The sequence below is a fragment of the Gorilla gorilla genome, chromosome 15 (assembly GCF_029281585.2).
Source record: "Gorilla gorilla gorilla isolate KB3781 chromosome 15, NHGRI_mGorGor1-v2.1_pri, whole genome shotgun sequence".
Taxonomy (NCBI): domain Eukaryota; kingdom Metazoa; phylum Chordata; class Mammalia; order Primates; family Hominidae; genus Gorilla; species Gorilla gorilla.
In genome coordinates, this window is record NC_073239.2 from 2609078 (window position 1) to 2634198 (window position 25121).

At 36.2% G+C, this 25121-nt stretch overlaps 1 protein-coding gene across 1 annotated transcript; it reads right to left on the minus strand.

Annotated features, from left to right (window-relative positions):
* Positions 1-723: 723 nt before the first annotated feature.
* Positions 724-19121, minus strand: LOC134757173 (MAM and LDL-receptor class A domain-containing protein 1-like). The gene is made up of 3 exons (XM_063698333.1): positions 18983-19121; positions 10159-10256; positions 724-1065 (listed from the first exon to the last, which is right to left on the minus strand). The coding sequence occupies exons 1-3, from the start codon at positions 19029-19031 to the stop codon at positions 844-846; spliced, it is 369 nt and encodes a 122-aa protein (XP_063554403.1). The 5' UTR covers positions 19032-19121; the 3' UTR covers positions 724-843.
* Between the last annotated feature and the right edge of the window lie 6000 nt (positions 19122-25121).

Consider the following 25121-nt stretch of genomic DNA (forward strand, 5'->3'; position numbering starts at 1 on the left):
ACATATTTACGGGGTAAATGTGATATTTTGATACATGCATATAATGTGTCACTATCAAATAAAGGTAATTGGGATACCATCTCCTCACACACTTCTCATTTCTTTGTGTTGGGAACGCTCCAAATCTTATCCCCTAAATATTTTGAAATACACAATAACTTGTTATAATTGCCCTACTGTGCTATCAAACACTACAGCTTATTTCTTCTATCTAACTAACTACATTTTTTTAACCATTAACAAACCTCCCTTCCTAACCTCCTCCTCCCCACATTTCTCAGCCTCTAGTAACCACCATTCTCCTCTCTACCTCCATGAGATCAACTTTTTAGTTCCCACACATGAGTGAGAACCTGCCATATTTGTCCTTCTGTGCCTGGCTTATTTCACTTTGTATAATGTTCTCCAGTTCCCAAAGGTGGATAACATTCTCAATGTTACCAGGCAGCAGAAAGTGAGGCAATAGGATTAAAATATTACAGCCCACGTCAGACTTTTTTTCACTACATCATATAATCCAATGTCTTCACTTAGAAATGATCTTAAGTTACTCTTCTCTCTGCCATCTTATTCATTTCTTATCTCCATTTTTGCTACTATTCTACACATGTCTTAAGTGCATAGTCAAAACAACCTCTCTACTCATCACAGATCATGTGTTTGATCTCTGAATGTGTTTGCTTCATTAATGTTGAATAAATTCATGAGCTGCGTGTGTTATTTTGTTATCTGAAAGGATTAGCATTAAATAAGTGTCTTCTGTTGCATTGTATTAATTTCATATGTGCTCACCTGAAAAGGTATGAGCTATGTGTGTTATATTGTTATCTGAAAGGATTAGCATTAAATAAGTGTCTTCTGTTGAGTTGTATTAATTTCGTATGTGCTTACCTGAAAAGGTAGAGTAGATTCTCCCGCTTCTGCAATGAGATCAATTTTTGCGTGGCTCCACTGAGATTCGGAGAATATGATTATTTTGCCTTGCTTTTGCAAGTTTCCATCTAGAGACGTTCTTGTAAAAACTGAGAGATTTGAATGTTGAGACAAATGATACCAAAACTGCACCTGTTGAAAACATGTTTTCAATGATATAAATATTCCATTGACCTGTCTCTGGTAGTTTTTCCTATAATTTGAAATATTCCTGACCTCAGGTGATCTGCCTGCCTCGGCCTCCCAAAGTGCTGGGATTACAGGCATGAAACACCATCTCTACTAATAATACAAAATAATTAGCCGGGTGTGGTAGTGCATGCGTGTAATCCCAGCTATTGGGAAGGCTGAGGTAGAAGAATCGCTTGAACCCAGAAGGCGGGGAGGTTGCAGTGAGCTGAGATCACGCCATTGCACTCCAGCCTGGGCAACAAGAGCGAGACTCCATCTCAAAAAACAAAACAAAACAAAACAACAACAACAAACAACAACAACAACAACAACAACAACAAAAAAAAAAAAAAATATATATATATATATATATATATATATATATTCCAAACAACTTCTGTGTTAAATATAATCTTCTCAATTCTCCTTTCCCCCAGATGTGTAACCCAGTCATGGGCAGTACCACTGTTTCCATGGAAGTTTCCAGAATCCTTCTCTCTGGCTTCTTACAAATATGAGAGGTACACGTTGAGACTCAACGTTACAAAATCAAGTATTACTATACAAACTTGATGTTTCAAACAAGAAAAACTTTCCTTAAAAATTATTTTCTTAGGTTAATTTTAAAAACTGTAATTAATACTTTATATCAATTTAGTCTCTGTGGTAGCATTAACAAATAACGGGGAAGCTCACAGGATACTGTTCATCAATAATTGAGCCAAGTAAGACAACATTCTTTGAGGGTAGGGAGGCTTAATCGTTTCACTTCCTATTCACCATCAATAATGACACAATCTAAAGGTTTGATGGCTTAACTACATAGTGAAGAGAATAGAGAGGATTATGCCAGGTGCTGATAGCAGTAGCCCTAACATGAAATTGCGTACTGTTATTGATTCAACCAATATTTACTGACCACTTTCTAAGTACCTGGAGCTGTGTGAGGCAAAAATTAATTCCCTCAATGTTGTCTGGATGATTCATTCTGTAAAATATGCCCACAAAACCTCCATTAAAACAAGTTCAGGTGCGCTGCAGTCAAATTTTTTTGCTTCTTCTCATTATCATATAACAGGTCCTAAGGCTGTATGTTTTAAAGAAAAACCCAACATTTAAAGATGAGGTCTCACAAAAGTGGAATACTTCTCTTTAGATTCAGTGACATTTTTTCAGGTTCATTATATTTTAAATTCTTTTTCAAAGATGTTTTCCCATTCATCATTGTGCTTTTATACTGATACATGGACAGATACTAGTGTATATATAGGCAAGCCATGTATTTCACTGTTGGGACCCAATTCCAGTGATGAATGTTGACCAAAAAAAAAGTTTTAAATGCTTTTTAAAAAAATGTTCATTTTAAAACACCAAGCATCTATTTGGTACACATTTTTATCAATGTCTACTTAATTGTGACCACCTGATTTAAAAATTCTGATTGTTTATTTCATTTCAGATTTTATTACTGTGCTTACCTTAATTCACACCTTGACAGGTGAGTTAGAAACAAAAATAATGGAAATGTTTAATTAAATTCCATGGAAAGAGAGGATTCATGTTTCTCAACTGCGATTACATTTTAGATCCCTGCTGTAAATTTCACTATGTCCCAAGCTTGTAAATATGCAAAACAGATCTTTAAACCTAGTTGTACAAGAGATGTGCATGTCCCATCAGAATTTTGAGCTGTCAAACTGTCACTCAGTACATCACCAGTGTGAAGTTATTTTAATAGTGTATTAAGTATAAATGCCAACGGGATCCGTAGTCAATGGGATAAGAGCTCAGAACTTATATTTAATTTACTTTTTTTATAGAATTTGCATTATGCAGACTTAAATTCTTAAGTTATTAAATACCAAGGAATGTCCCATTATCTTTTGAATTTTTGAGGGTGAAATCACTGAACAAAAGTTATTGATACAGCCCACAATTTTTTTTAATTCATTGTTTTTCCTTTTTACTTTTATTTTAGGTTCGGGGTACATGTGAAGATTTGTTACATAGGCAAACACGTGTCACGGAGACTTGTACAGATTATTTCGTCACCCAGGTACTAAGCATTGTACCCAATAGTTATCTTTTCTGCTCCTCTCCCTCCTCCACCCTCCCCCCTAAAGTAGACCCCCGTGTCTGTTGTTTCCTTCTTTGTGTTCATTGTTTTTATTATTTAGCTCCCAACTTGTAAGTGAGAACATGCGGTATTTGGTTTCCTTTTCCTGTGTTAGTTTGCTAAGGATAACGGCCTCCAGCTCCATCCATGTTCCCACAAAAGACATGATCTTGTTCTTTTTTTATGGCTGCATATTCCGCAGTACATATGTACCACCCTTTCTTTAACCAATCTGTCATTGATGGGCATCTAGGTTGATTCCATATCCTTGCTATTGTAAATAGCGCTGCAATGACCATTCACATACATGTGAATGTATCTTTATGATAGAATGATGTCTTTTTTTTTTTTTTTTTTTTTTTTGTTAGACAGGGTTTCACTCCAGTTGTTCAGGCTGGAGTGCAGTGACATGATCAGGGCTCACTGCAGCCTCAAACTCCTGAGCTCAGGTAATTCTCCCACCTCAGCCTTCTCAGTAATTGGGACTACAGGCTTGCACCACCACACCCAGCTAATTTTTTTAAAAATTTTTAGTAGAGATGAGGGTTTCACCATGTTACCCACACTGGTCTTAAACTCCTGGACTCAAGCAATCCACCCACCTCAGCTGCCCAAAGTACTGGGATTACAGGCGTGAGCCACTGCACCTGACCTACAGTAGAAAAATTTCTAGTACTGTAGGCATATGTACCCAGTAATGGGATTGCTGGGTGGAATAGTAGCTCTGCTTTTAGCTCCTTGCGGAGTTGCCATACTGCTTTCTGCAATGGTTGAACTAATCTACACTCCTATCAACAGTGTATAAGCATACTTTTTTCTCCACAACCTTGCCGGCATGTTATTTTTTGACATTTTAATAATGGCCATTGTGACTGGTGTGAGATGATATCTCATTGTGGTTTTGATTTGAATTTCTCTAATGATCAATTTTAAGTTATTGATACAAGCTGTGACTTCACATTAGTAGTACTCAAGTATGGAAACTCTGTGCCTCTCAACCTGGTACATGCCAGTAGCAGAACACTAAACCTTAAACTCCAAATCATGAAACGTGTCATAAATTCCTCACAGAACTTATTACAGTAATTTGTATTTTCTAAGTATTCAGTTAATTGCATTAAAAAAAGAAGAAAGAAATGAGAAGACTGTCAGTAAATGCTTATAAACATTCAGAAATATATATAGAGAAAGTAACAGAGAGAGAGAGAGAGGAAAGAGAGGAAGAAAGATAATCTATTCTATGTCAAAAAAATGTATAAGGCATTACAGGTCCTTAGGGACCTTTGAGTCTTTTGGAGGAAGAGTGGCAAAAGAAAATGAACATTTAATTATAATGAGCATAACTAAAAAATTGTGAAAATAGTGTGGCTGTTAAATTTAAATTAATTAAAATTAAACAAAGTGAAAAATTCATTTTCTCAGTTATGGTTTTGTTTTTGTTGTTGTTGTTGTTGTTCTTGAGACAGAGTTTCACTCTGTTGCCCAGGTTGGAGTGCAGTGGCATGATCACGGCTCACTGCAGCCTCCACTTCCTGGGTTCAAGTGATTCTCCTGCCTCAGCCTCCAGAGTAGCTGGGACTACAGGCACGTGCCACCACACCCAGCTAATTTTTGTATTTTTAGTAGCGATGGGGTTTTACCATGTTGGCCAGGATGATCTCAATCTCCTGACCTTGTGATCTGCCTGCCTCAGCCTCCCAAAGTGCTGGGATTACAGGCCAGAGCCACTGTGCCCGGCCTCTCAGTTGTTTTAAATGCTCGATAGCTCTATGTAGCTAGTAGCTACTATACTTAACATAGGGAACATTGTCCATCATCCCAGAATGTTGCATGAAACACGTCTGCAAAGCATGTAAGTGAAAATTACACCAAACATTCAAATTTTATTTACTACTTGATCATTTTTAAAGGAAATTTTCTTGATGCATGCCTGCTTCATTCAAAACAAGTTAAGTAAAATGTTAATAAAAAGGGCTTGCTTTTATTTTTATTGGGTCTCCACTAAGGCAGATTTTATATATAGTATGACTATTCAAGACTTTGAATCACTGCATTCAAGAGAATTTCATGTGGTTAAAAAAGTTTCCAACAAACAGTTCTTTCTGAATATTGAAGATAAAAATGGAAGCTCCAATTATTTCATTTTTAATTGTATCCTTATGATTTTAAATTATTTCTATTTTTAAAAAATATATATGTATACATTAAATCATATATTTTACCACCAAAGGAAAGAACATCTGGTGATTTACACCAGTTACTGCATATGGATGAGTACCTAAGCTGGAGAGGGGGTGATAGTCTTAGTTCCATTGGCTCTCGTGTCTGTACAGTGCCTCTGGGACCTTGGGCTCTCTGATACTTCAGTCTGGGACACCCAAGATCATGATTCAGAGGTTCAAAATGAATTCTTCCTTATTTTTCTGTTTTCTTTCTTTCTTTTTTTTTTTAATTTTGATCATCTCCTGTTGAAACCCTCCTCTTCAAATTTTCTGCCAATTTTCTCAACTTCCCTATGGACTTTGTTCTAATTCCTTCTCAATCTCAGAGCTCCTTGGTCAGATCTTCATGGCCATTCTCGATTTTACTCCAAACCCTCAGCCACCTCTGCCTTCTCTGCTTCACATCAGACCCTTTATGCCTTCCTCAATCTGCTTATTGCCACACTTGCTGCACCTTTATAAGATCTAGAATACGAAGATACAGAAGGACAAGAATAGCCAAAAAAGCAAAATAAATAAATGGGAGAAAAGAAAAAAAAAACAAGCTAAGATATCTATAGCTCCTCAAAATTCAGCTGGCAATAAGTATATATTGAAAGAGGGGATCATTCATCACATACATAAACACACTGACACACACACACATCCCTCACCATTACCATAGTGATTTTTATGGCTCCTAGTCAGTTATGCTTTTTCCTGGGCATTCTTTTCCTGAACAAGCTTATGTTGAGGTTTAGAATCTTCAATAAAACAGAATCTGTTTTTCCCGTTTAAATGATTAATCTTTATGTGCTTTGATATACAGATTGGAGAGAGCACCTGCTCGCCCTTTCCTCTGTAGACTGTTGCTTCCTCTAGAATTCATCAGCTATTCTAACATTGATCTTTGGATTAAACACAATGACCAGGGAATAGAGCACAACTGCACCATTGCAGGACATGATCCAAAATTACTTTTTTTCTAAATTGTTCTTTGACTCCAGTTCATTGTCCTACTTTGGGGACATTGTAAGACATGGCCTTTTAAAACTCTTTGAGAGAGATTTGTAGAGTGTTATTATTATACTGGACTCACCCTCTTGTAGTTTGCAGCATTTTACACTGAATTGCTGTCAGTATCCCCCACTAAACAACATTTTGTTAGAGCAAGCATGTGTTTAGGTTGTTGTCATTATATTCCCTGCATCGAGGACTGTGATCAACACACAATAGATAAGCAATATATATGTGTTGAATCGTAGGTATAATGTTTACTTTGGTAATATAGCAAACACTCGGGAGAAGTCTCAGAAGAACTATTTTCAGTTTTGTTTATTTCTCTTTACTTCCTTGAATCTGAACCACATGTGGCCCTCTCTGCATTGGCAGACTCAAATGTGTAGGCTGGCCCTCATAAACTTTACTTTGGGATCCAACCTATCTCTGGTTTCAACTACCTTTGTCCTGACTTTCTCATTCATATTTGTAAAACAATCTATGAATTATCTTTTACTGAAGGAATATTAATGTACTTGCAAAACAAGTTGGAGAATTAAAAACAAAAGAAAGATCAATAGATGAACATACAAACTAACTTTGAAAGCAAAAGCTTCATATTATCCATCTTCCTGTATTTAATTGTGAAGTCCTAAAAGTAAGAGATTATGTTACTTACACAGTAACTCAAATATGAAAACTCAGAAAATATTAGTACCCACATTAATCCCCTTCATACTTTACATTTCCTAGTTAATTGTAAACAGTAACAGCATTTCAACAGCAGTAAGATAGAATAGCTTTGGGCTTCCTCGTGTTCTGTTTGTCCTATCTTGTATTTCAAAGAAAAATGCCAATTTTCCACTAGTGGCTGAAAGGACTTTTGAAGCATAAATTAAAGTCCGCATCTTGAACAATGATTAGCTGCAAGAACAATTGTCCATGCTGATGGCATGTCTTGGCCACATATAAAGTACAAGGTAATCCATGCAAAATGGCCCTAAAATCGTGCTGTTAGAAATGGCAACTCATGAGAAAGCTCAACTTGCTTTAAATTCCTTTCAAAAAAAGAAAAAATTCTTAACTGTATTAGTCTGCTAGGATTATGTAGGAAAAAAAAACCATATAATTTCAGAAAATGAAGGCTTTAATCATATCAAAGTACCCCACACTGGTTATCTCACTGCTTGACTCTACTACCTTATAATGAAGAACATTGGTTCCATGAAAGCACTATTATTAATACGTTCCAATTCAGAGGATTGGCTAGATTTTCCAGTTACCCAAGAAGGTAAGAATTATTCTTATTCTGTAACTTAATTATACTTATTCTGTAACTTTTATGTAAGAAAATATCGACCGGGTGCGGTGGCTCACACCTGTAATCCCAGCACTTTGGGAGGCCAAGGCGGGTGAATCATGAGGTCAGGAGATCGAGACCATCCTGGCTAACATGGTGAAACCCCGACTGTACTAAAAATACAAAAAATTAGCCAGGAGTGGTGGTGGGCACCTGTAGTCCCAGCTACTCAGGAGGCTGAGGCAGGAGCTTGCAGTGAGCCCAGATTGCACCACTGCACTCCAGCCTGGGCGACAGAGTGAGACTCTATCTCAGGAAAAAAAAAAAAAAAAGAAGAAAGAAAGAAAAAGAAAATATCACATATTGCCACAAACGTATTAAAAAATTCATATTATAGTCTTAGAAAAATCCTGAGAACCTTAGCTATGTGTATCTCAGACTATCAATAACATTCTCCTACAGTCTATTCCTACTTCCTAAACTGGAAAGCATTACAAGGTAACTCAAATATCCTTCCTGCTAACTCAAAGACTCCTAAAATTCAAGCACATAGAGAAAAGCGTGAAAAACAAATATCTATTCTGGCAGTCTGCAGTGGCGCCTTGAAACAGTCTCAGTTTTTCAAAAACCAAGGCAAACCATTAAGTCAGTATCCATAGCCTTTAGAGATCGAAGCCTTGGTTTTGAGATAAACTACCAAGCACCCAAAATGTCCATGACAGCATTTTCACTGAGAACCCACCTAAATAACACCGCAACCCCAACTAAGTTACCAATTTAAGCAAAAATTAAGTGTCCTCAAGTGGAAACAATGATAAACTGAAACTCAATCCCAGTGACCACAAATCAATGGCTATCGGGAAGCACACAATGATGGGAAAGGTAGATTACATTTTAAAATCATATACATGCATATGATTTCTCAGTGACTCTAGGTGAGTCATAGGAATTTCTAATACACTCTTAAGATCTTCAAATTTCTGTAAAGCAGGCAGAATTAACACATCATATTCCTTTACATTCAATTTTTTCTATATATCTAACATTTGTGATCTCATCACTTTAATGTATGACCTTGAATTAAATCTAAGTTAGCTTGTACTTTCAAAGAAGAAGTGCTTCTGGAGTTTCTCCTCAAAAAAAAAAAAAAACACTCTATATCTATCTTTCTCTTTTTCTGTCTATATTATAGGATTTAATTAAAATAAAGAGGTGGGAATGGGTAAAAGGCATTTGGATAAAATGGAAATGGAGACCAGGCATTTGCTTTAATTCTTATTCTCACAAAGAAATGGGGGAAAAAAAACAAAAGAAAGGAAAAGAAAGTATCTTTAGGACTTTAAAAGAAAGTATCTATGGACACCACTATTAAGAACTCAGGGCACTCCCACTTAGACTTATACAAAACTGAAAGTATAATTAGGTTTATACCTCGGAATAATATGTCATTTATCACCAGGAATGCCCAAGTAAACTGCTCTAACACTACACTTACAGGCAATGAATTTACTGTGTGGCACTATTGATCTCTTCATTATTTTCTGATAAGTAAAGACGAAAAAATTAGCTGAAATCCTAAGGGCCGAGAGGCATGTTGGAGCTCTCAAAAGGACTGAAAATAAGACAAGCTGAATACAGACCTCTGATTTAGGTGTTACTTTTATGGAAAGCAAAGGAATTATGTTTACTGAATTAACATTATATTTGGTACATATATACCAATGTTTGGTACAAACATTGTTTACCTACTATGTACCAAATATTTTGCCAGGTGCTTTATTTAATCACATTTTAATCCTTGACATTATTCCATATAATCGTGTATGCTTCCAATGTAAACGCTGACATTTAATCCATACAATCATGTATGTTTCTGGTGTAGACACTGAGTCTCAAAAGGAATATACAATTTGTCTGAGCCACAGTTAGAAAGTGGCAAAAGAGACTTGAACCAAGTCTAACTAGTCCATCCTCTCTAATATGCTGCTGAAATAAAATGGGTATTTCACTCCTTAGTTTGTGTTTGCCTGGCGCCAGAGGACTCATTTAAAAAACTCAAATTTCAGTAAATATAATCATTTCCATTTGTCTTTCTTTCAACAAACACTTATTTAACTGACTTTATTTTTCTCAATGTACATTGTTGGCCAAAAATTTTGGCAACACGTATCCGCAGCTTTAGATTATTGAAATGGCTGTGTGAAAAGAATATAAAATAACAGAAAGCTTTAATAGCCCTCAAAAGAATGGTGCCAGTTATGTGTTACAAATGGTCTTCTAGAAGGACATAGCATTTTGTGTTGAAATAGCACATGTAAATCTCTTAATTCATTATTAAAGTGCTAGTAAAACATGGCGGGCATTTACTAGCAGAGTAACCCAAGCTCAGCGATTTACAACCACAGAATGGCCAGTGGAAATTCAGAACAGTTGATTACCTGACATGGGGTAGAGGCAGTGAGCAATTTTGTAAGAACAGGACTTCCAAGCTTGGCCACCCCGGGGGAGCGCTGTGCCTCCAAATAAATAAACGATCCTGCAAAAACAAAGGGAAAGTCATACGGATGCAAGTTCTCTTACACACTTAGCTGTTCTTTGCTCCACAATCTTATCCTTGCACATGCTAAACTATCAATTAGATAAAGAAAAGTACATTTTTTACATATTTACTATTATGGTTTGTAGATAACAAATAGCATTTATACCGGTATAACATTAAATACCTAAAATAACATTTAATCAATTAAAACAAGCTCTTGATCCAAATCACCTAAACAAACATTTCTGTTGGCTTCATTTATGTCATAGAGTTTGACATCAAATTAAATGAAGCTTCTAAGCTGACAATTAGATATTCAACACACCCTTATGAAATACCCACAAGAGCTTTATTTTTTAGTTTCTTCACAAAGTACCGAAGGATATGAGCTTATGGAATGAATTTTAGTTTCTCCCGGGTCTTACGTGTTTGACATTGTTGTCTGTGCTAGAGGGGATTAAAGCTTAATTGAAGATCTAATCTGAACATTAACAAAATCACCACTTTTTGATTTTAACTACGACGGATGTGCTCATCGCAAATGTGCAGGGGATAACATCTCTCAGCAGCTTAAAAGATCACAGGTTCAGAGCTGCTGTCTGGGGTAGTTTCATTGAATATTGAAGACTTACAAGGAAGGCTATACCCAACAATGTCAAGGTCTGATACTGCCCTTTGATAATCACAGTGATAGGCAATTTGGAAAACCAACTATTTTCATTGGAAAATACCGTATTCAGAGAGTGATTTTCCTAGATACAAGTCAATGCCGACTGCACACAAAGGAAAGGATTTAGAATTAGAAAGTATTATTTTATAGACTCCATCACATGTTTAACCAAACAACCAAGGATGTGAGTCAGCAGTGTCATCTTTGAGTGGGAAAAATAGAACCCAGTTTATATTGTTTTTAAATCTCAAAACCTACTTGGAAAGATAAAGTTTACTGTCCCCAAATTCCAAATTACAGGTAATGGAAACAGTGCATGCGAGCAAGTTCATTAAATTCTCTATGCTTCACCTAAAAAGGAAAAGAATGGGAAAAGTTGATTTTGAAAAATTCTTCCACCTAAAAATGCTCAGGTTTAGGTAAAATTCAAATGAATATTTTTAAAAAGATGATCAAAATTCTAAAAACAAATGAACCGATATTCAAAGACCTTACTCCTCCAGTCATTCAAAAGAATATACACAATTTCAAACAAGCTGGTTAATGAAGGTGAGAACATGTACACATTAAGACGCCAAAATCTAAATGAAGCAAAAGGCCTGAATAAATCGTTTAGACAACAAAAGTAACTGAAAAAGTAATGAAAAGAAAATCTAGAGAGAAACGTATGGTCCCACATCTGAGTTAAATTTAATTTTCTTTTCTTTTTTTTTTTTTTCCTGAGACAGGGTCTGGCTCTGTCACCTAGGCTAGAGTGCAGTAGCATGATTGTGGCTCACTGCTGCCTGGAACTCCTGGGTTCAAACAATCCTCCAGCTTCAGCCTCCCACTGGGTGTACAGGAGCACACTACCACATACATTTTAAATTTTTTTGTAGGGGCAGAGTCTCAAACTCCTGGCCTCAAGCAATTCTCCTGCCTTGGGCCTTCAAAGTGCTGGGATTTCAGGCATGAGCCACTGCATCTGGCTCCCTATTTAATTTTTAAAAAATAAATATTTGCAACATTATTAGAGAAACATCAGATCTTAGAAAAATATGGAGAGCTCCCTGATCCATATTAGGTTGCCAGAATATCTTTAATTTTTAGTAAAATGGATGAAAATAGGACAAAATTTAAAACTCTAGAGAGCAATCTCACTTGTGAGCATAGGAACAAATATTCTAATTAAAATGATGTCGAATAAATTTGAAATTGTTATCCAAAAATAGTGTGTCTTGATTAATCTGAGCCTTCCAAGAATGTAGGTTTGGTTTAATTTAGGAGCTCGGTCTCCATATTCAGTTACAAAAACAAATGAAAGTGTCAAGTCATAGAATCCTATCTAAATGTTGAAAAGACTATGAAAAACCAGTGAACAATTTCAAGTCACAAATCTTAATAAAATAAAAGGAAATAATTAAATAAAGACTAGTGAACAACCTCAAAATAAATAGCATTCTAAATGGCAAATGATAAAACAATATTAATTAAAATGGGAAATGACATATTTCTGTCACAACTATCAATTAGAGATAATATTAGGCAATATTTATAATCTTAGACTAATATTATCTTAAAGGTCTGGTGAGTGTAGAAGTCAAGGAAATAAAATATCTAGTAGACATTATAGAAAAAGAGAAGTAAATTTCCCATGTTTTACCAATAATATAATTGTAAAAATAGAAAGCCAAAGTATTCCATTTTTTATAATTATAGTATCATTTAGAAAATTTGGTAAGCTAAATGGAAACAGATATATTACACAATTACTTATCTTATCTTAGCAGTAAGTTTCCAGATACATAAACAGCAAGAAATGTCCAACTCCTGATAGCAAAATTAATTTTTTTAATGTAGGAATAAAATTTAACAGAAAAGGGACACGATTTATATGAAGAACATTATAAACTTTCTGAAAGACTGCAAACTCTCTGGTTAGATGAAAAGAGATAACATGTTTCTAGATGGAATGATAATCGAATTAAAATATGAAGTTACTGACCATTGATTTGGAAGCTAAATGCTATCCTATGATAATTTTAACCAAATATTTATAAAGTTGACAATATTGCGTTAAAATTAATATGTGCAGGTAAGGGGTATAGAGAGTCTAGACTCTGACCACAGGCCCAGGGACTTCTAGGAACACGTCCTTTGATTTATCTTCCTATCAGCCTGCTCTAAACAATGAGCCAAGTTAGAGAAATGTGGAATTTACCAGTTTTATTCCTGGTCATGGCAAGGAGTTTACTTCTGGTAATCAGAATTGTTTATTGTAAAACTCTTACACACCCACATACCCCAGAGTGGCTATGTGACCAGCACAATATAAAAATTAAAGGACAGAGTGAATAGTCTCCCTGGGTTAAAGTGTTCACATCTGACTCGACCTCACCTTCTGCAAAACAGGTACCTTGTTAATGCACTGGCCTAGAAGTAACACCTTACATGTCTTAAGAACGTTAGAGGCCAGTCTCTATAACTTTCACAAATGCAAAAGTTATAAACAAGCATTACCATATAGAATAAAGAAATGAATAATAAATAAAATTACTCCAGTTAGGTTTGGTTCAGGAGTGCAAGAGGGGTTTAATATTTAAAAAATCAATTTACCTTATAGACAAAAAAGATAATCTGACAATCATATCATAATAGATGCTGAAAAATACTGAAAACTTTTAACATACACTCAATTTCTTAATTTTTTTAAAAAGCACACTCTTGAATAGAAGGGAACATTTTTATCTGATAAAGAATACAATTTTTCAGTAAGCATGGCACTTAAGGTTCAACTATTGACAGCTTTTCCTCTGAGAGAGAAATAAGACAAGTCTAGCAGCTACCACCAGTTCTATTCAACACATTCTAGAAATTCTGTCCAGTACATAAAACAACAAAAGGAAGATAGAACTGTTAATATTTAGAAAAAAGGAAATAAAATTGCCATTATTTGCAGATAAAATAATTGTGATCCTAGAAAATAAAATATATATGTATAAGTTCCTAGCTATGATAAATAAAATTAGCAAGGCCACTGGATACAAGGTCAATATTTTCTATAAAAATACATTTCTATATGTCAGCAATAATCAAAATCAGAAGTTCTTTAAAAGTAACACAAAAACCTAGGAAAATACTAGCAAAAGATTTTCAAAATCTGTACCCCGAAAGCTGTAAAATATTACTTAGTAAAATTAAAGAACCCAAATAAATTGAGACATTGGAAACATTTGAAAAAAATATTTTTCAGTGAAATGCAAATAAATATTACATATGAGAAATCATTGTACACCCATTAATTGGAATTATAATGCCTCTTGCTGGTAGGAAAATAGGAAAAAGTAGTCCCATTTTGTCACTAAAAATTGAAGTACTAAAGTTTTAGGGTAAATGAATCTATAAATGTTTAGTGAAAATATAAATACATATCTTGCTTAAAAAATATAGAAGTCTCACTCCTAGTTATTATCTATTGCATAAAATCGAAAGTATCCTACAGGAGGAAATGTGTACAAGAATAAATTTGAAACATCGTCATGATATTGATGTCACTGGATAGGGGAATAGCTAGATACATTGTGGTATATCCAAATCAAATAAATTTAGCTAAATAAACAAACATGAATCCAGTATCACAGACTGGATTTTATCTTCTGTCTTAAATGAGCAAAAGAAAAATATTAGAAAAAAAGCATATTTAGCATGGACTGTCAAATATAGGACAATGGGAATGTAAGATAGTGATAGATCACAGGATAGTGATCTCTGAGAGAGGGGAAACAAATGAGTTAAGTCCTGTAATTCCCACAGCTTACTGCCTAGACAGAGTTTCCAGGTGCCTGTGCAGAGGGGAAACACAGGAGTGTGGTAGTCTCCTCAAGTTGAAACAGATAGAGTCGGTGCTTTGGGGAGACCCACATGGGTAGAATTCATAAGACAGAGTGCCAGCTGCCCCTTTCAGGTACTGGAGCTTTGAAAAGACAGCAAGCTCCCGAGATCTGCAGACAGTCCTCCCTAAATTGCCATGTAAGGACCGATCGTGTGCATGGATTGGAGAAAACTACCTGAGTCTGGGGGTAAAAACACCTGAAATGAATAGCTGGAACATTTCCCGAAGGTCACAGAAAGTCAGGAATGGTAGAGTTCTCTCACCAACCAGAGTGCAAAAAAACAAAAACAAAAACAAAAACAAAAACAAAAACAAAAACAGACATAGGCATTGGATAGAGAACTCAAACCAAATAAACACTTATGTCCAGACAAAAACACGTATGCAAATTTAATGGTGTTTTTACTCATATTTGACAATATTTGGAAACAATCTAAGTGTCCTTCAGCTGGTTAGTGGATAAATGAAGTGTGGCTCATCCACACAATGGACCCAACTATTCAGCAGTGAAAAAGGAAGGAATTGTGGCTGAAGCCAGCGACATGGATGAGTCTCAAGTCCTTTATGCTAATTGAAAGAAGGCAGAATCAAAATGCTACATATGATATGATTCCATTTTCAAGACATTCTGGAACAGGCATACACTAGGGCTAGAAATCAGATCATTGGTGTCAGTGGTGGGAGTTGGGAGAATTATTGAGTACATAATGGCACAGAACAGTGTGTTGGGCAGGAATAGAATTGTTTTATATCTTCATTTTTGTGATGGTTACACAATTGTGTATGTATGTCAGAACTCAGTGAACTGTACACTAAAATGGTTGAATTTTACATTTAACCAATACTTTATCATAAAAAATGAAAAAAATAGATAGTATTTGATGACTTGGAGCAACTGCCATAAGCTATCTTTAGTAAGAAGATAGGGACAATAGTTACAAGATAATATATTTCTTAAAAAACAAACAATCACAGAAACACATATAATTTTGAATATGTATGTATCTACTATATATATATCTGTGTGTGACTATATGAGCATAGATAAAAGTGGAACATAATTAACATGAGTTGCCTATTTCGATGGAAATTTAACAGAGTAGGAATAGGAAGGTAGAAACGAAGCAAAAAAGGCAGGAAGGAAATTCGAGGCTTAATTACACACATACACACAAAAACTACATAATATCAACATATCCAGCCTGGTCAACACGGTGAAACCTCTGGCTCTACTAAAAATACAAAAACAAAAAACGAGCTGGGCGTGGTGGTGTGCACCTGTAGTCCCGGCTACTTGGGAGGAAAAGACAGGAGAATTGCTTGAACCTGGGAGGTGGAGTTTGCAGTGAGCATGGATCACACCACTGCACTCCAGCCTGAGCAACTAAGTGAGACTCTGTCTCAGCTAGTTAGATAGATAGATAGATAGATAGATAGATAGATAGATAGATAGATAGACAGATAGATTTAAAAGCTGCAATCTATATGTTTAAGGCTGTAAGAACAAAATGAACTAGAACTCCACTTTCTTAGATATCGGAACTATTAGGCTGCCTCTGACTCTACCAGAAATTTCCATTTCACTTTCCTTTCCCTTCCTGGTCCTTTTTCATTTTTTTTAATTCTCCTCCTCACTTGCAATTTAAAACCACTACTGATTCTCTTTAAGGTTTGATCATGGCAATCATGGGTAAAGAGATGTTGACTCCGTGATCCAGATATATATATATATATATATATATATTTTTTTTTTTTTTTTAATTGGCCCTTTCTAAAATGAGAAAGACTGCGTTTTTGTCCCTCACACTCTGGGTGAGACCAGCTGCCCCTAGTTTTATCAGTCATATTGTTATCTTTCACTATTCTTCAACTCACCGGAAAAGAATGGGTCTTTCAACATCTAACACAGGGGCTCTATTAGAATCTTTTTAATGCAAATCATAGTTATGTAGTAATTATAAGATGGCAAAAGACTAAAGGTGAATTACAAACATATTTTCTAATTGTCTTATCTGGTGTTTTTCCTAGTCTTATTAGAATGGACAACAAATATCTATTAATGTTTATGGAGCTCTTACTACATGGAAAAACCTTCACAGGTGTTATTTCATTTAATCCTCATGACAACTCCACAGGGAAGCTACTTTTCTTTTCTCTATTTTCTATCTAATAAAACTGAAGCACCCTAATATTTAGACATGGGTGCAGTGTCAACATCGTGTCGGAACCCTGGGCAGCCCGTGCTCTTCCCTAACTGCTTATGGTATGCTCACATCAGACCACCATGACACACTGCCCGCACAGCTTCCCTTTGAGAATCACTGCCTTGGCTTAGGCCTTCATCATCTCTCACTGATATTTCTTCAGCACATCCATGTTTTTTTGACTCCAGCCTTTCACCCTCTCCATTCTCCTCATCTCAGACAGAACAGCCCTTTAGAGCAAATTTGATTGGTCACATGCTTTAACATGACTACCTGGGTCACCATCATCCTGCAGACACATTTCCAATTCCTCAGCACTCTCTAGAGTCCCCTTCCTTCCTCTCCTGTTTCATCAGTTCTCTTCTCCCTGTCCAATCACACACGTCTTTCATCCCTAACTACTCCCATCTTTCTGCCCTCTTTGGGGATTCTTCCCTCCAATTAGGACATGATCCCTCCCACCTCTCTTTGGTTCCGTCTTCTCCCAGTAATTCCTTACTTCTGGCTTCCTGACTACTTTTCATTTCCCTTCAGTGCTCAGTTCAGGAGTCATCTCCTTCAACAAGTCATCTCGAATCCATCTGAATCACCTTCCATCCCTCTTAAAGCATCCTTCATAACCGATTGCAATTCCTTGCTTATCTACTTAAGCTACCAGACTGAGACCACCTCAAAGGCAGGGATCGTGGCATCCATCTTTGTGCATCCAGGTATCGTCTATGCTATGTATTTAATAATTGGCTTGAACAGAGAAAAAGAAGTAAAATATTATATGAGTTTAGAGAAAATGTGTTGTTAATACATAGTTCCAATGATTTTAAACTTTTCTATTTTAAACTTTAAACTTAACTTTGTCTGCTACAAAATGTTAAAGAAATGAGTCATGGCACAAAAGCAAAAATTAAGAACTTACCACACTGTTAAACAATTAACTAGGTTTATGGTAGTAGCCAACAGATGGATGGTTGAATTTTCCCACCCCATCCCCTAGCACCCTCACCCACTACCACCAACCCCAATTTCCAATGGCTGTAATTAAAAATATGATCAATACTTATTTTTGGTATAATTCTTTGGAAGTCTGAAAGAAGAAACAAATAGGATAATGTTCAATGAGGTTGAAAGATGATCTACAGTATAAGTACAGTTGTGCTATTGTAAGGTTTGCCAGGTGTGGTGGCTCCCTCTTGTAATCCCAGCACTTTTGGGAGGCTGAGGTGAGAGGATTGCTTGAGGCCAGGAGTTTGAGATCAACCTGGGCAACATGGCGAGACACTCTTTACTTAAAACATATACATTTAAAAAGTAAAGTTAACACGATGCTAACGTATATGGGGAATGACATCCGATGATAAATGTGAACAAAACAAAAGAGAAAAGAGAACAAACCCTTTCTGTTTTATTGGAGTTTCACAGACACTTATTGGAATACCACAGGTAGTTATGGTTCCTCTATTTTAAGATGATATGTAAACACTGGAATGATGGTTAAAAATATATATGTGGAAGAATAAGACTGTTTATTATAAAGAAGCCCGAAGACTGATTAAATTGCATTCAAGTATTTGTAAATTTATTTCACAGATAGTGCTAAATCTCTGTTCTCAGTTCCCAGAAACAAGATTAGACTATTTTTCTTCCTGTTTTGAAAAAATTGGATTGCTCTAAAAAGAAGGCAAGCCTACTGTACTTGATTCTGGGCAACTTGAGAAAATGATCAGAAAACTTTTCCACCTCTTTATGCCTTTAACCCAACTTATAAAAATTGCAACAACAAACATGTTGGTGATTAAAACAATGCTCCTTTCAGGGAACTCAATTACCCGCCAATTATTAACTTGGTCAGGAGGTTTTAAAGCAAGACAAACCAGAGTTCCATGTATACAGTCTACAGAATAGAAATGAAAATACACAGTATCATCATTCCACAACATGCAAGAAAGAAAACTATTTTTTTTTAAAGAGGAAAATGTCCTACCATGATTTGTTTGCTGTGTGATCAGCTGCAGGAAAGTGGTGCTCTCCATTATTCAATCGTTTCATCAGCTTCCAGTGTGAATCTTCTGTGAGAAACGGCTCCCAACCGCAGAAACCCGACTCAAAGTCACAGGCGAGATGCTTTGCTGTTACACGTAGAAGAGAAAATAGGTGAGGAGAAATGAAGAGCATGCAGGTAAACACTGCTCTACACTAGCTAATCATCTTAGGAGGCCTGCAAAATTATTCTGCTTGGTAGTGAATATTCTCTAATGATCAGAATATCTTTCCTTTATCTAGTCACACACAATATCTCAGGTGCTGTGTGAGGCATGACCCTTCCACATGCTTCCATCTGTAAGTCTGGTACATTTCATTCTGGTTGGCCATCTCCATTTTATTTAATGATGCAAGGTGGAACTCCAAAGCTTTTCAGGGAGTAACTAATTTGCTTGCCCAGTATAAACCTGCTGAGATGGTAGTTTAAATGAAAAAAATCCACTGGGAAGGGGGAAGTTTAAATTAATTCTGGACTCACAAATAACTTGAGGTCAGCATCTCAGTATGCATTTTATTATTCTATCCTAACACTTTCTCAAAAAAAAAATACCTAGCCATTTTGGAATTGCAGGTAAATTAGATATTCGGAACTGAGCTGGTGTTATCTTTTGCCTTTTTTTTTTTTTTTTAAGGCAGAGTCTCGCTCTGAGGCCCAGGCTGGAGTGCAGTGGTGCAATCTTGACTCACTGCAAGCTCCACCTCCCGGGTTCACGCCATTCTCCTGCCTCAGCCTCCCGAGTAGCTGGGACTACAGGCGCCCACCACAACGCCCGGCTAATTTTTTATATTTTTAGTAGAGATGGGGTTTCACTGTGTTAGCAAGGATGGTCTCGATCTCCTGACCTCGTGATCCACCCGCCTCAGCCTCCCAATATGCTGGGATTACAGGCGTGAGCCACCGCACCCGGCCCAACATTTTTTTTTACATGAAAGACATCTGGAGACAATATCACAGTAAAAATTAATGCATCATACAAGATCCTTGGTTTAAATTTCTTTCATTTGACTATTATACCAACGTCCCCTGTGAAGGTACACAATTCATATTAGCATTTAAAATTGTTTTTAAAGTCCTATAATTTAAAAAACCCCTTTTTCATGGAATTTCCTGAACTATTTTGATTTGAAGATATATCTATCATGCCAACTTTTTTGGAACACAGTGAAGTAGATTCTATATATATATATATATTTTTTTTCCTATATGAGTTATTGAAATTTTATATATAAATACAAATGTGTATTTTATTGTGGTAAAATATACATGACATAAATGTAACATTTTAACAATTTTTAATGTAAGCTTCTATGGTATTAGGTACATTCCCATTGTTGTACAACCATTACCACCATCCATCTCCAGAACTTTTTCATTCCCAAACTGAATCTCCACCCCCATTAAGCAATAATTTCCATATCCCCTCCCCTCAAACCCTGACAACCACCATTTTACTATCTGTCTCTATGAGTTTGCCTACTTTAGGTACTTCATATAACTGGGACCAAACAATACGTGTCCTTTTGTCTCTGGCTTATTTCAAGGTTCGTCCATGTTGTAGCGTGTGTCTGAAAATTAGATCTATTTCATGTACAAACTGTTCAGGGATCCAATGTGTATCTTTGGACATGTTTGGCATGTTGTATTTTAATTATTTTGATAGAGATTTTTAAAACATATTGCATATATATGTATTAATTTTTTAAGCTTTATTGATGTATAAGTGACAAACAAAATTGTAACTAAGGTACGCAATGTAATGTTTTGATATACATACACATAGAGAAAGGATTACCACAGTAAAGCTAATTAGCATCATTTCATCATATAGTTACCTTTTGTGTGTGTGATCAGAACATTTCAGATCTACTCTCAGCAAATTTCAAGTATACAATACAGTGTTATTAACTATAGTCACCAGGCTGTACACTAGACTCCCAGAACTTATTTATCTTGTAAGTGAAAATTTGTATCTTTTGACCAACACCTCCCCATTTCGGCCAGGCCTCAGCCCTGGACAACTGCCATTCTACTCTCTGTTTCTACAAATTCAACTTTTTTAGGTTCCATGTATAAGTGAGATCGTGCTGTATTTGTCTTTCTCTGTCTGGGTTATTTCATTTTGCATAATCCCCTCCAGGCTCATCATTGTCACAAATGGCAAGTTTTTTCTTTATTATTGCTGAGTAATATTTCATTGTGAACACATATACATTTTATACACACACACACACACACACACACACACCCCACTTGTTTGATCCATTCTCAGAGACTTCAGTTGTTTTGGCTGGATATTTTGAATAATGCTGCAATGAACATGAGGGTGCGGATATATTTTAATCTTAACTGCCCTCATTTAATACAGGATTATGTTAATGAACATCAAAAATCTATTGTTTGGTTTTAGAGAAATTTTACTCAGAGTTCATCAGTTAAAGTAATATTTTAAGATCATGACAAAGCTTTCTCTTGCATATTTAACCACTACAGCATATGAGCAGACAAGAAAGAATGTCATTGTGCAGCTGGGAAAAATTCTGGATCATGAAAAGTAAAATATTTTATGAATCCTCCAGAAGTTAATCAGCTCTCTGTGAAATAAGAAAGAAAGCTATGTATGGGAAATGAATGGGGAATATTTCATTTAATGAGAATATATTAGATTCTAACAGGATTATATTATAAACATTGTGTTAATATACATTACAAATACACATTATAAATATTTTATTAATATTGATGCTCTTAAGGACTAGCAAAGTAAAGAGAGTTTTTGCTTCTACCCTGAGATAACTCTGACTTGTTTGCCTTTAGTTTTTATCAATTTTTTTAGATGCCATCTGTTTCTTCCCCTAGCTGTCTTCCTTCCTGAAGCCTCTTTGGTACAGTGGTTCTCAAAGTTTCATACGCAGACAAATCACCTGGGACCTTGTTCCATGTAGCTTTTGGTTCTGTAAGGCTGGGCCAGGGCCTGAGGTTCTGCATTTCCACTAAGTTCCCAGGTAATGCTGATGCTCTGGTCCATGGAGTCTGCTGTTGCAGCAAAACCCACAGGCCATTTTTATTAACTGATTTTGAAAAGCCACCGGTCTGGAGGCTATGTTATGCCATATATTAAAATAATACCTAAAAGTAAGAGCAACTTAATAATGAGAGAAGACCTGAGAGAGTCTGCCTTTGTGGAAAAGCACATTGGCTGTGGAATACCAACTGACAATCCTCACGAGTTCATATTTACTCATTCTCCAGAATTTGGTAAGTATTCCTGGTGCTATTCAAACTGCCTGCACAAGCTATACCCTCCTAGAGATTCATTCTAAAGTGCAATAAAAAAATATATATTTTTTTCTTGTGCTTCATGAACATGGAAGAATCGTTTATGAAAAAAACTTGATATTACAAATTCAAATTTGTAAAACACAAATGTTTCCGTATGTGTAAAATGTTTCAACATGGTTTTAAATTTCAAAGGAAAGCCTCTTTTATTTTGTAAGAATATACATATGCACGTGTCTATATGCAAAAATATATTAAATACTTTAGTGCAGCAAATAGTGTAAATTTATATCAATTCTAATAATCCAAATCTATATAATTTCACAGCATAAATAATTGTATATATATTTACATGAAACACTCATTTTGGTATCAAAATACATGAATACACATATATACTGTATGCAATATGGCTACATTTTTATGACATATTCCCTATATCAAGTCAATCTCAATCATGCAAACATGACAGGTTTTCTTTGGACAAATGAGGTTACACTATTTAAAAACTTAAAAGACTAATAAGTAACACTGTTTTTGTTCAGAAACACAATTACCCTTTCCTGCATTCACCCAAAGAAAATAGCAGAATATGGCATCAAGAGCTACTGAACTGGAAAAATGTCATATACATAATCAATGAAACTTCAATAAATGAGAAAATATGTCGAAAATCAAATGCTAAACAATTTTTTAAAGGTGAACATAAAGTATGATTTACTACGGGGAAAATAATGGAGGGTAAAAAGCTAAGCTTCCAAATATACAAGTGCCCAGGTGCAGTGGCTCATGCCTGTAATCCCAGCACTTTGGAAGGCTGAGGCCGGTGGATCACCTGAGATCAGGAGTTCAAGACCAGCCTGGCCAACATGATGAAACCTGTCACTACTAAAAATACAAAAATTATCTGGGTGTGGTGGCACATGCTTGTAATCCCAGCTACTCTGGAGGCCGAGACAGGAGAATCACTTGAACCCGGGAAGTGGAGGTTGTAGTGAGCCGAGATCATGCCATTGCACTCCAGCCTGGGTGACAGAGCAAGACTCTGTCTCAAAAAAAAAAATATATATACGTGGAAAGAAAGGAAATATATTTTCCTTCAGTTATTGACATTAAGAATTATAGAAACTGTTAGAAAGAAATATTTCCCCAACAGAAATGAAGCAAATTGTCTGTAAAAAATTTAAATAAAACATAGAAAGAAACTTCACATACATTGGAGTAAATAAATTGCTCTTACATCGCTTGTTTTGAACAAAAGAAGAGAGCAGCCCAAAAGCTCCGTTGAGCTCACACTGGTTAGCCGATTACTTGGTTTAAAGCTAGGAGTCTGAAGTATTAACTGGATTGCTGTTGATGAACATGGCAGAAGGGGATTTTAGCCTTACTTTCTCATCTCCTCTCTCCTGTGTCCCTCCGCATTGCTCTTAATAAAATCCAAGCTTCCCAAGAGAAACCAATTATACAGAGCTTTTCACTTAAAAGGTGGCATTTATCTTATTACAATATTTTCACCTCTGCTCAACAAAACATCTCACTAAAATAAGACACTGCAGTAAAATAAACGTCAAATTTTTAATATCTTTTAAAAACCACCTGTTTGTGATACAGAAATTGGATTCATATCCTTGGAATTCATGTTTTCTAAAGAGACACAGGGATCTCAGTTGCTAAGTTGCCTCATATGAGAATCATCCTGTGGATTGTAAATTAAATTATATTTTTGTTGAACTATGACTATGCTTGAATAGCAATGGGATCTCTTGTCATCACTTCTATCAAAGACTCTTCAGAAAAGGCCTGAAAGAAAGGTGTTGGGGCACTTTGGCCCTCCCAAACGCCAGTCATGGCTGAAGTGATTTCTTTTTTTTTTTTTTTTTTTTTTTTCAGACGGAGTCTCACACTGTCGCCTGGGCTGGAGTGCAATGGCGTCATCTCAGCTCACGGCAACCTCCACCTCCCATGTTCAGGCAGTTCTCCTACCTCAGGCTCCCAAGTAGCTGTGATTACAGGTGCCCACCACCACGCCTGGCTAATTTTTTGTATTTTTAGTAGAGACGGGGGTTTCACTATGTTGGCCAGGCTGGTCTTGAACTCCTGACCTCGTGATCTGCCTGCCTCGGCCTCCCAGAGTGCTGCGATTACAGGTGTGAGCCATTGCACCCGGTTGGCTGAAGTGTTTTCTAGGCAAGTAAGAGGACAGCGGCCCTTCCTCCAGGGCAGCCATGATGGCTGAAGTGATTTCTACAATCATGGTAGCTGCCCTGGAGGAAGGGCCACCCTCCTCCTACTCATCCCTCCCAGCTACAGCTTCCAAGATGATTGACTAGAGAGGAAAAAAGCATACACAATAAAAGTTAGCATCCCATACTATATGCCTCCAAGGCAAAGGTACAAAAAGTTTCCTTCTACCACCCATCTTCTGTTTAATCAAAGCACACACATTCGCACACCCAGCCAACAATAATCACAACTATTCATTTGTAGAATAAATTGAGAGATGTTGCAGACTTTGCAACAAGCACCAAAACATTAAGTTAAAATAGAGATCCCTGAAGGCATAGTACTAATAGTTTCAGAGCAATAATGCATATTTATCACATTTCATACATATGACTTACCTTTGCCTTGATAGAAACAAAGACTGTTTTAAATCCAACTAACAGTCTTGAATTAGAGCATGTAAACTAGTAAGCCATTCACTCACTTACAGCAAGTTGCTGGGTCTTCATCACTCTCATCGGAGCAGTCCTGCCGAGAGTCACAGACAGATTCTTTGGCGATGCACTGGCCACTAGTGCAA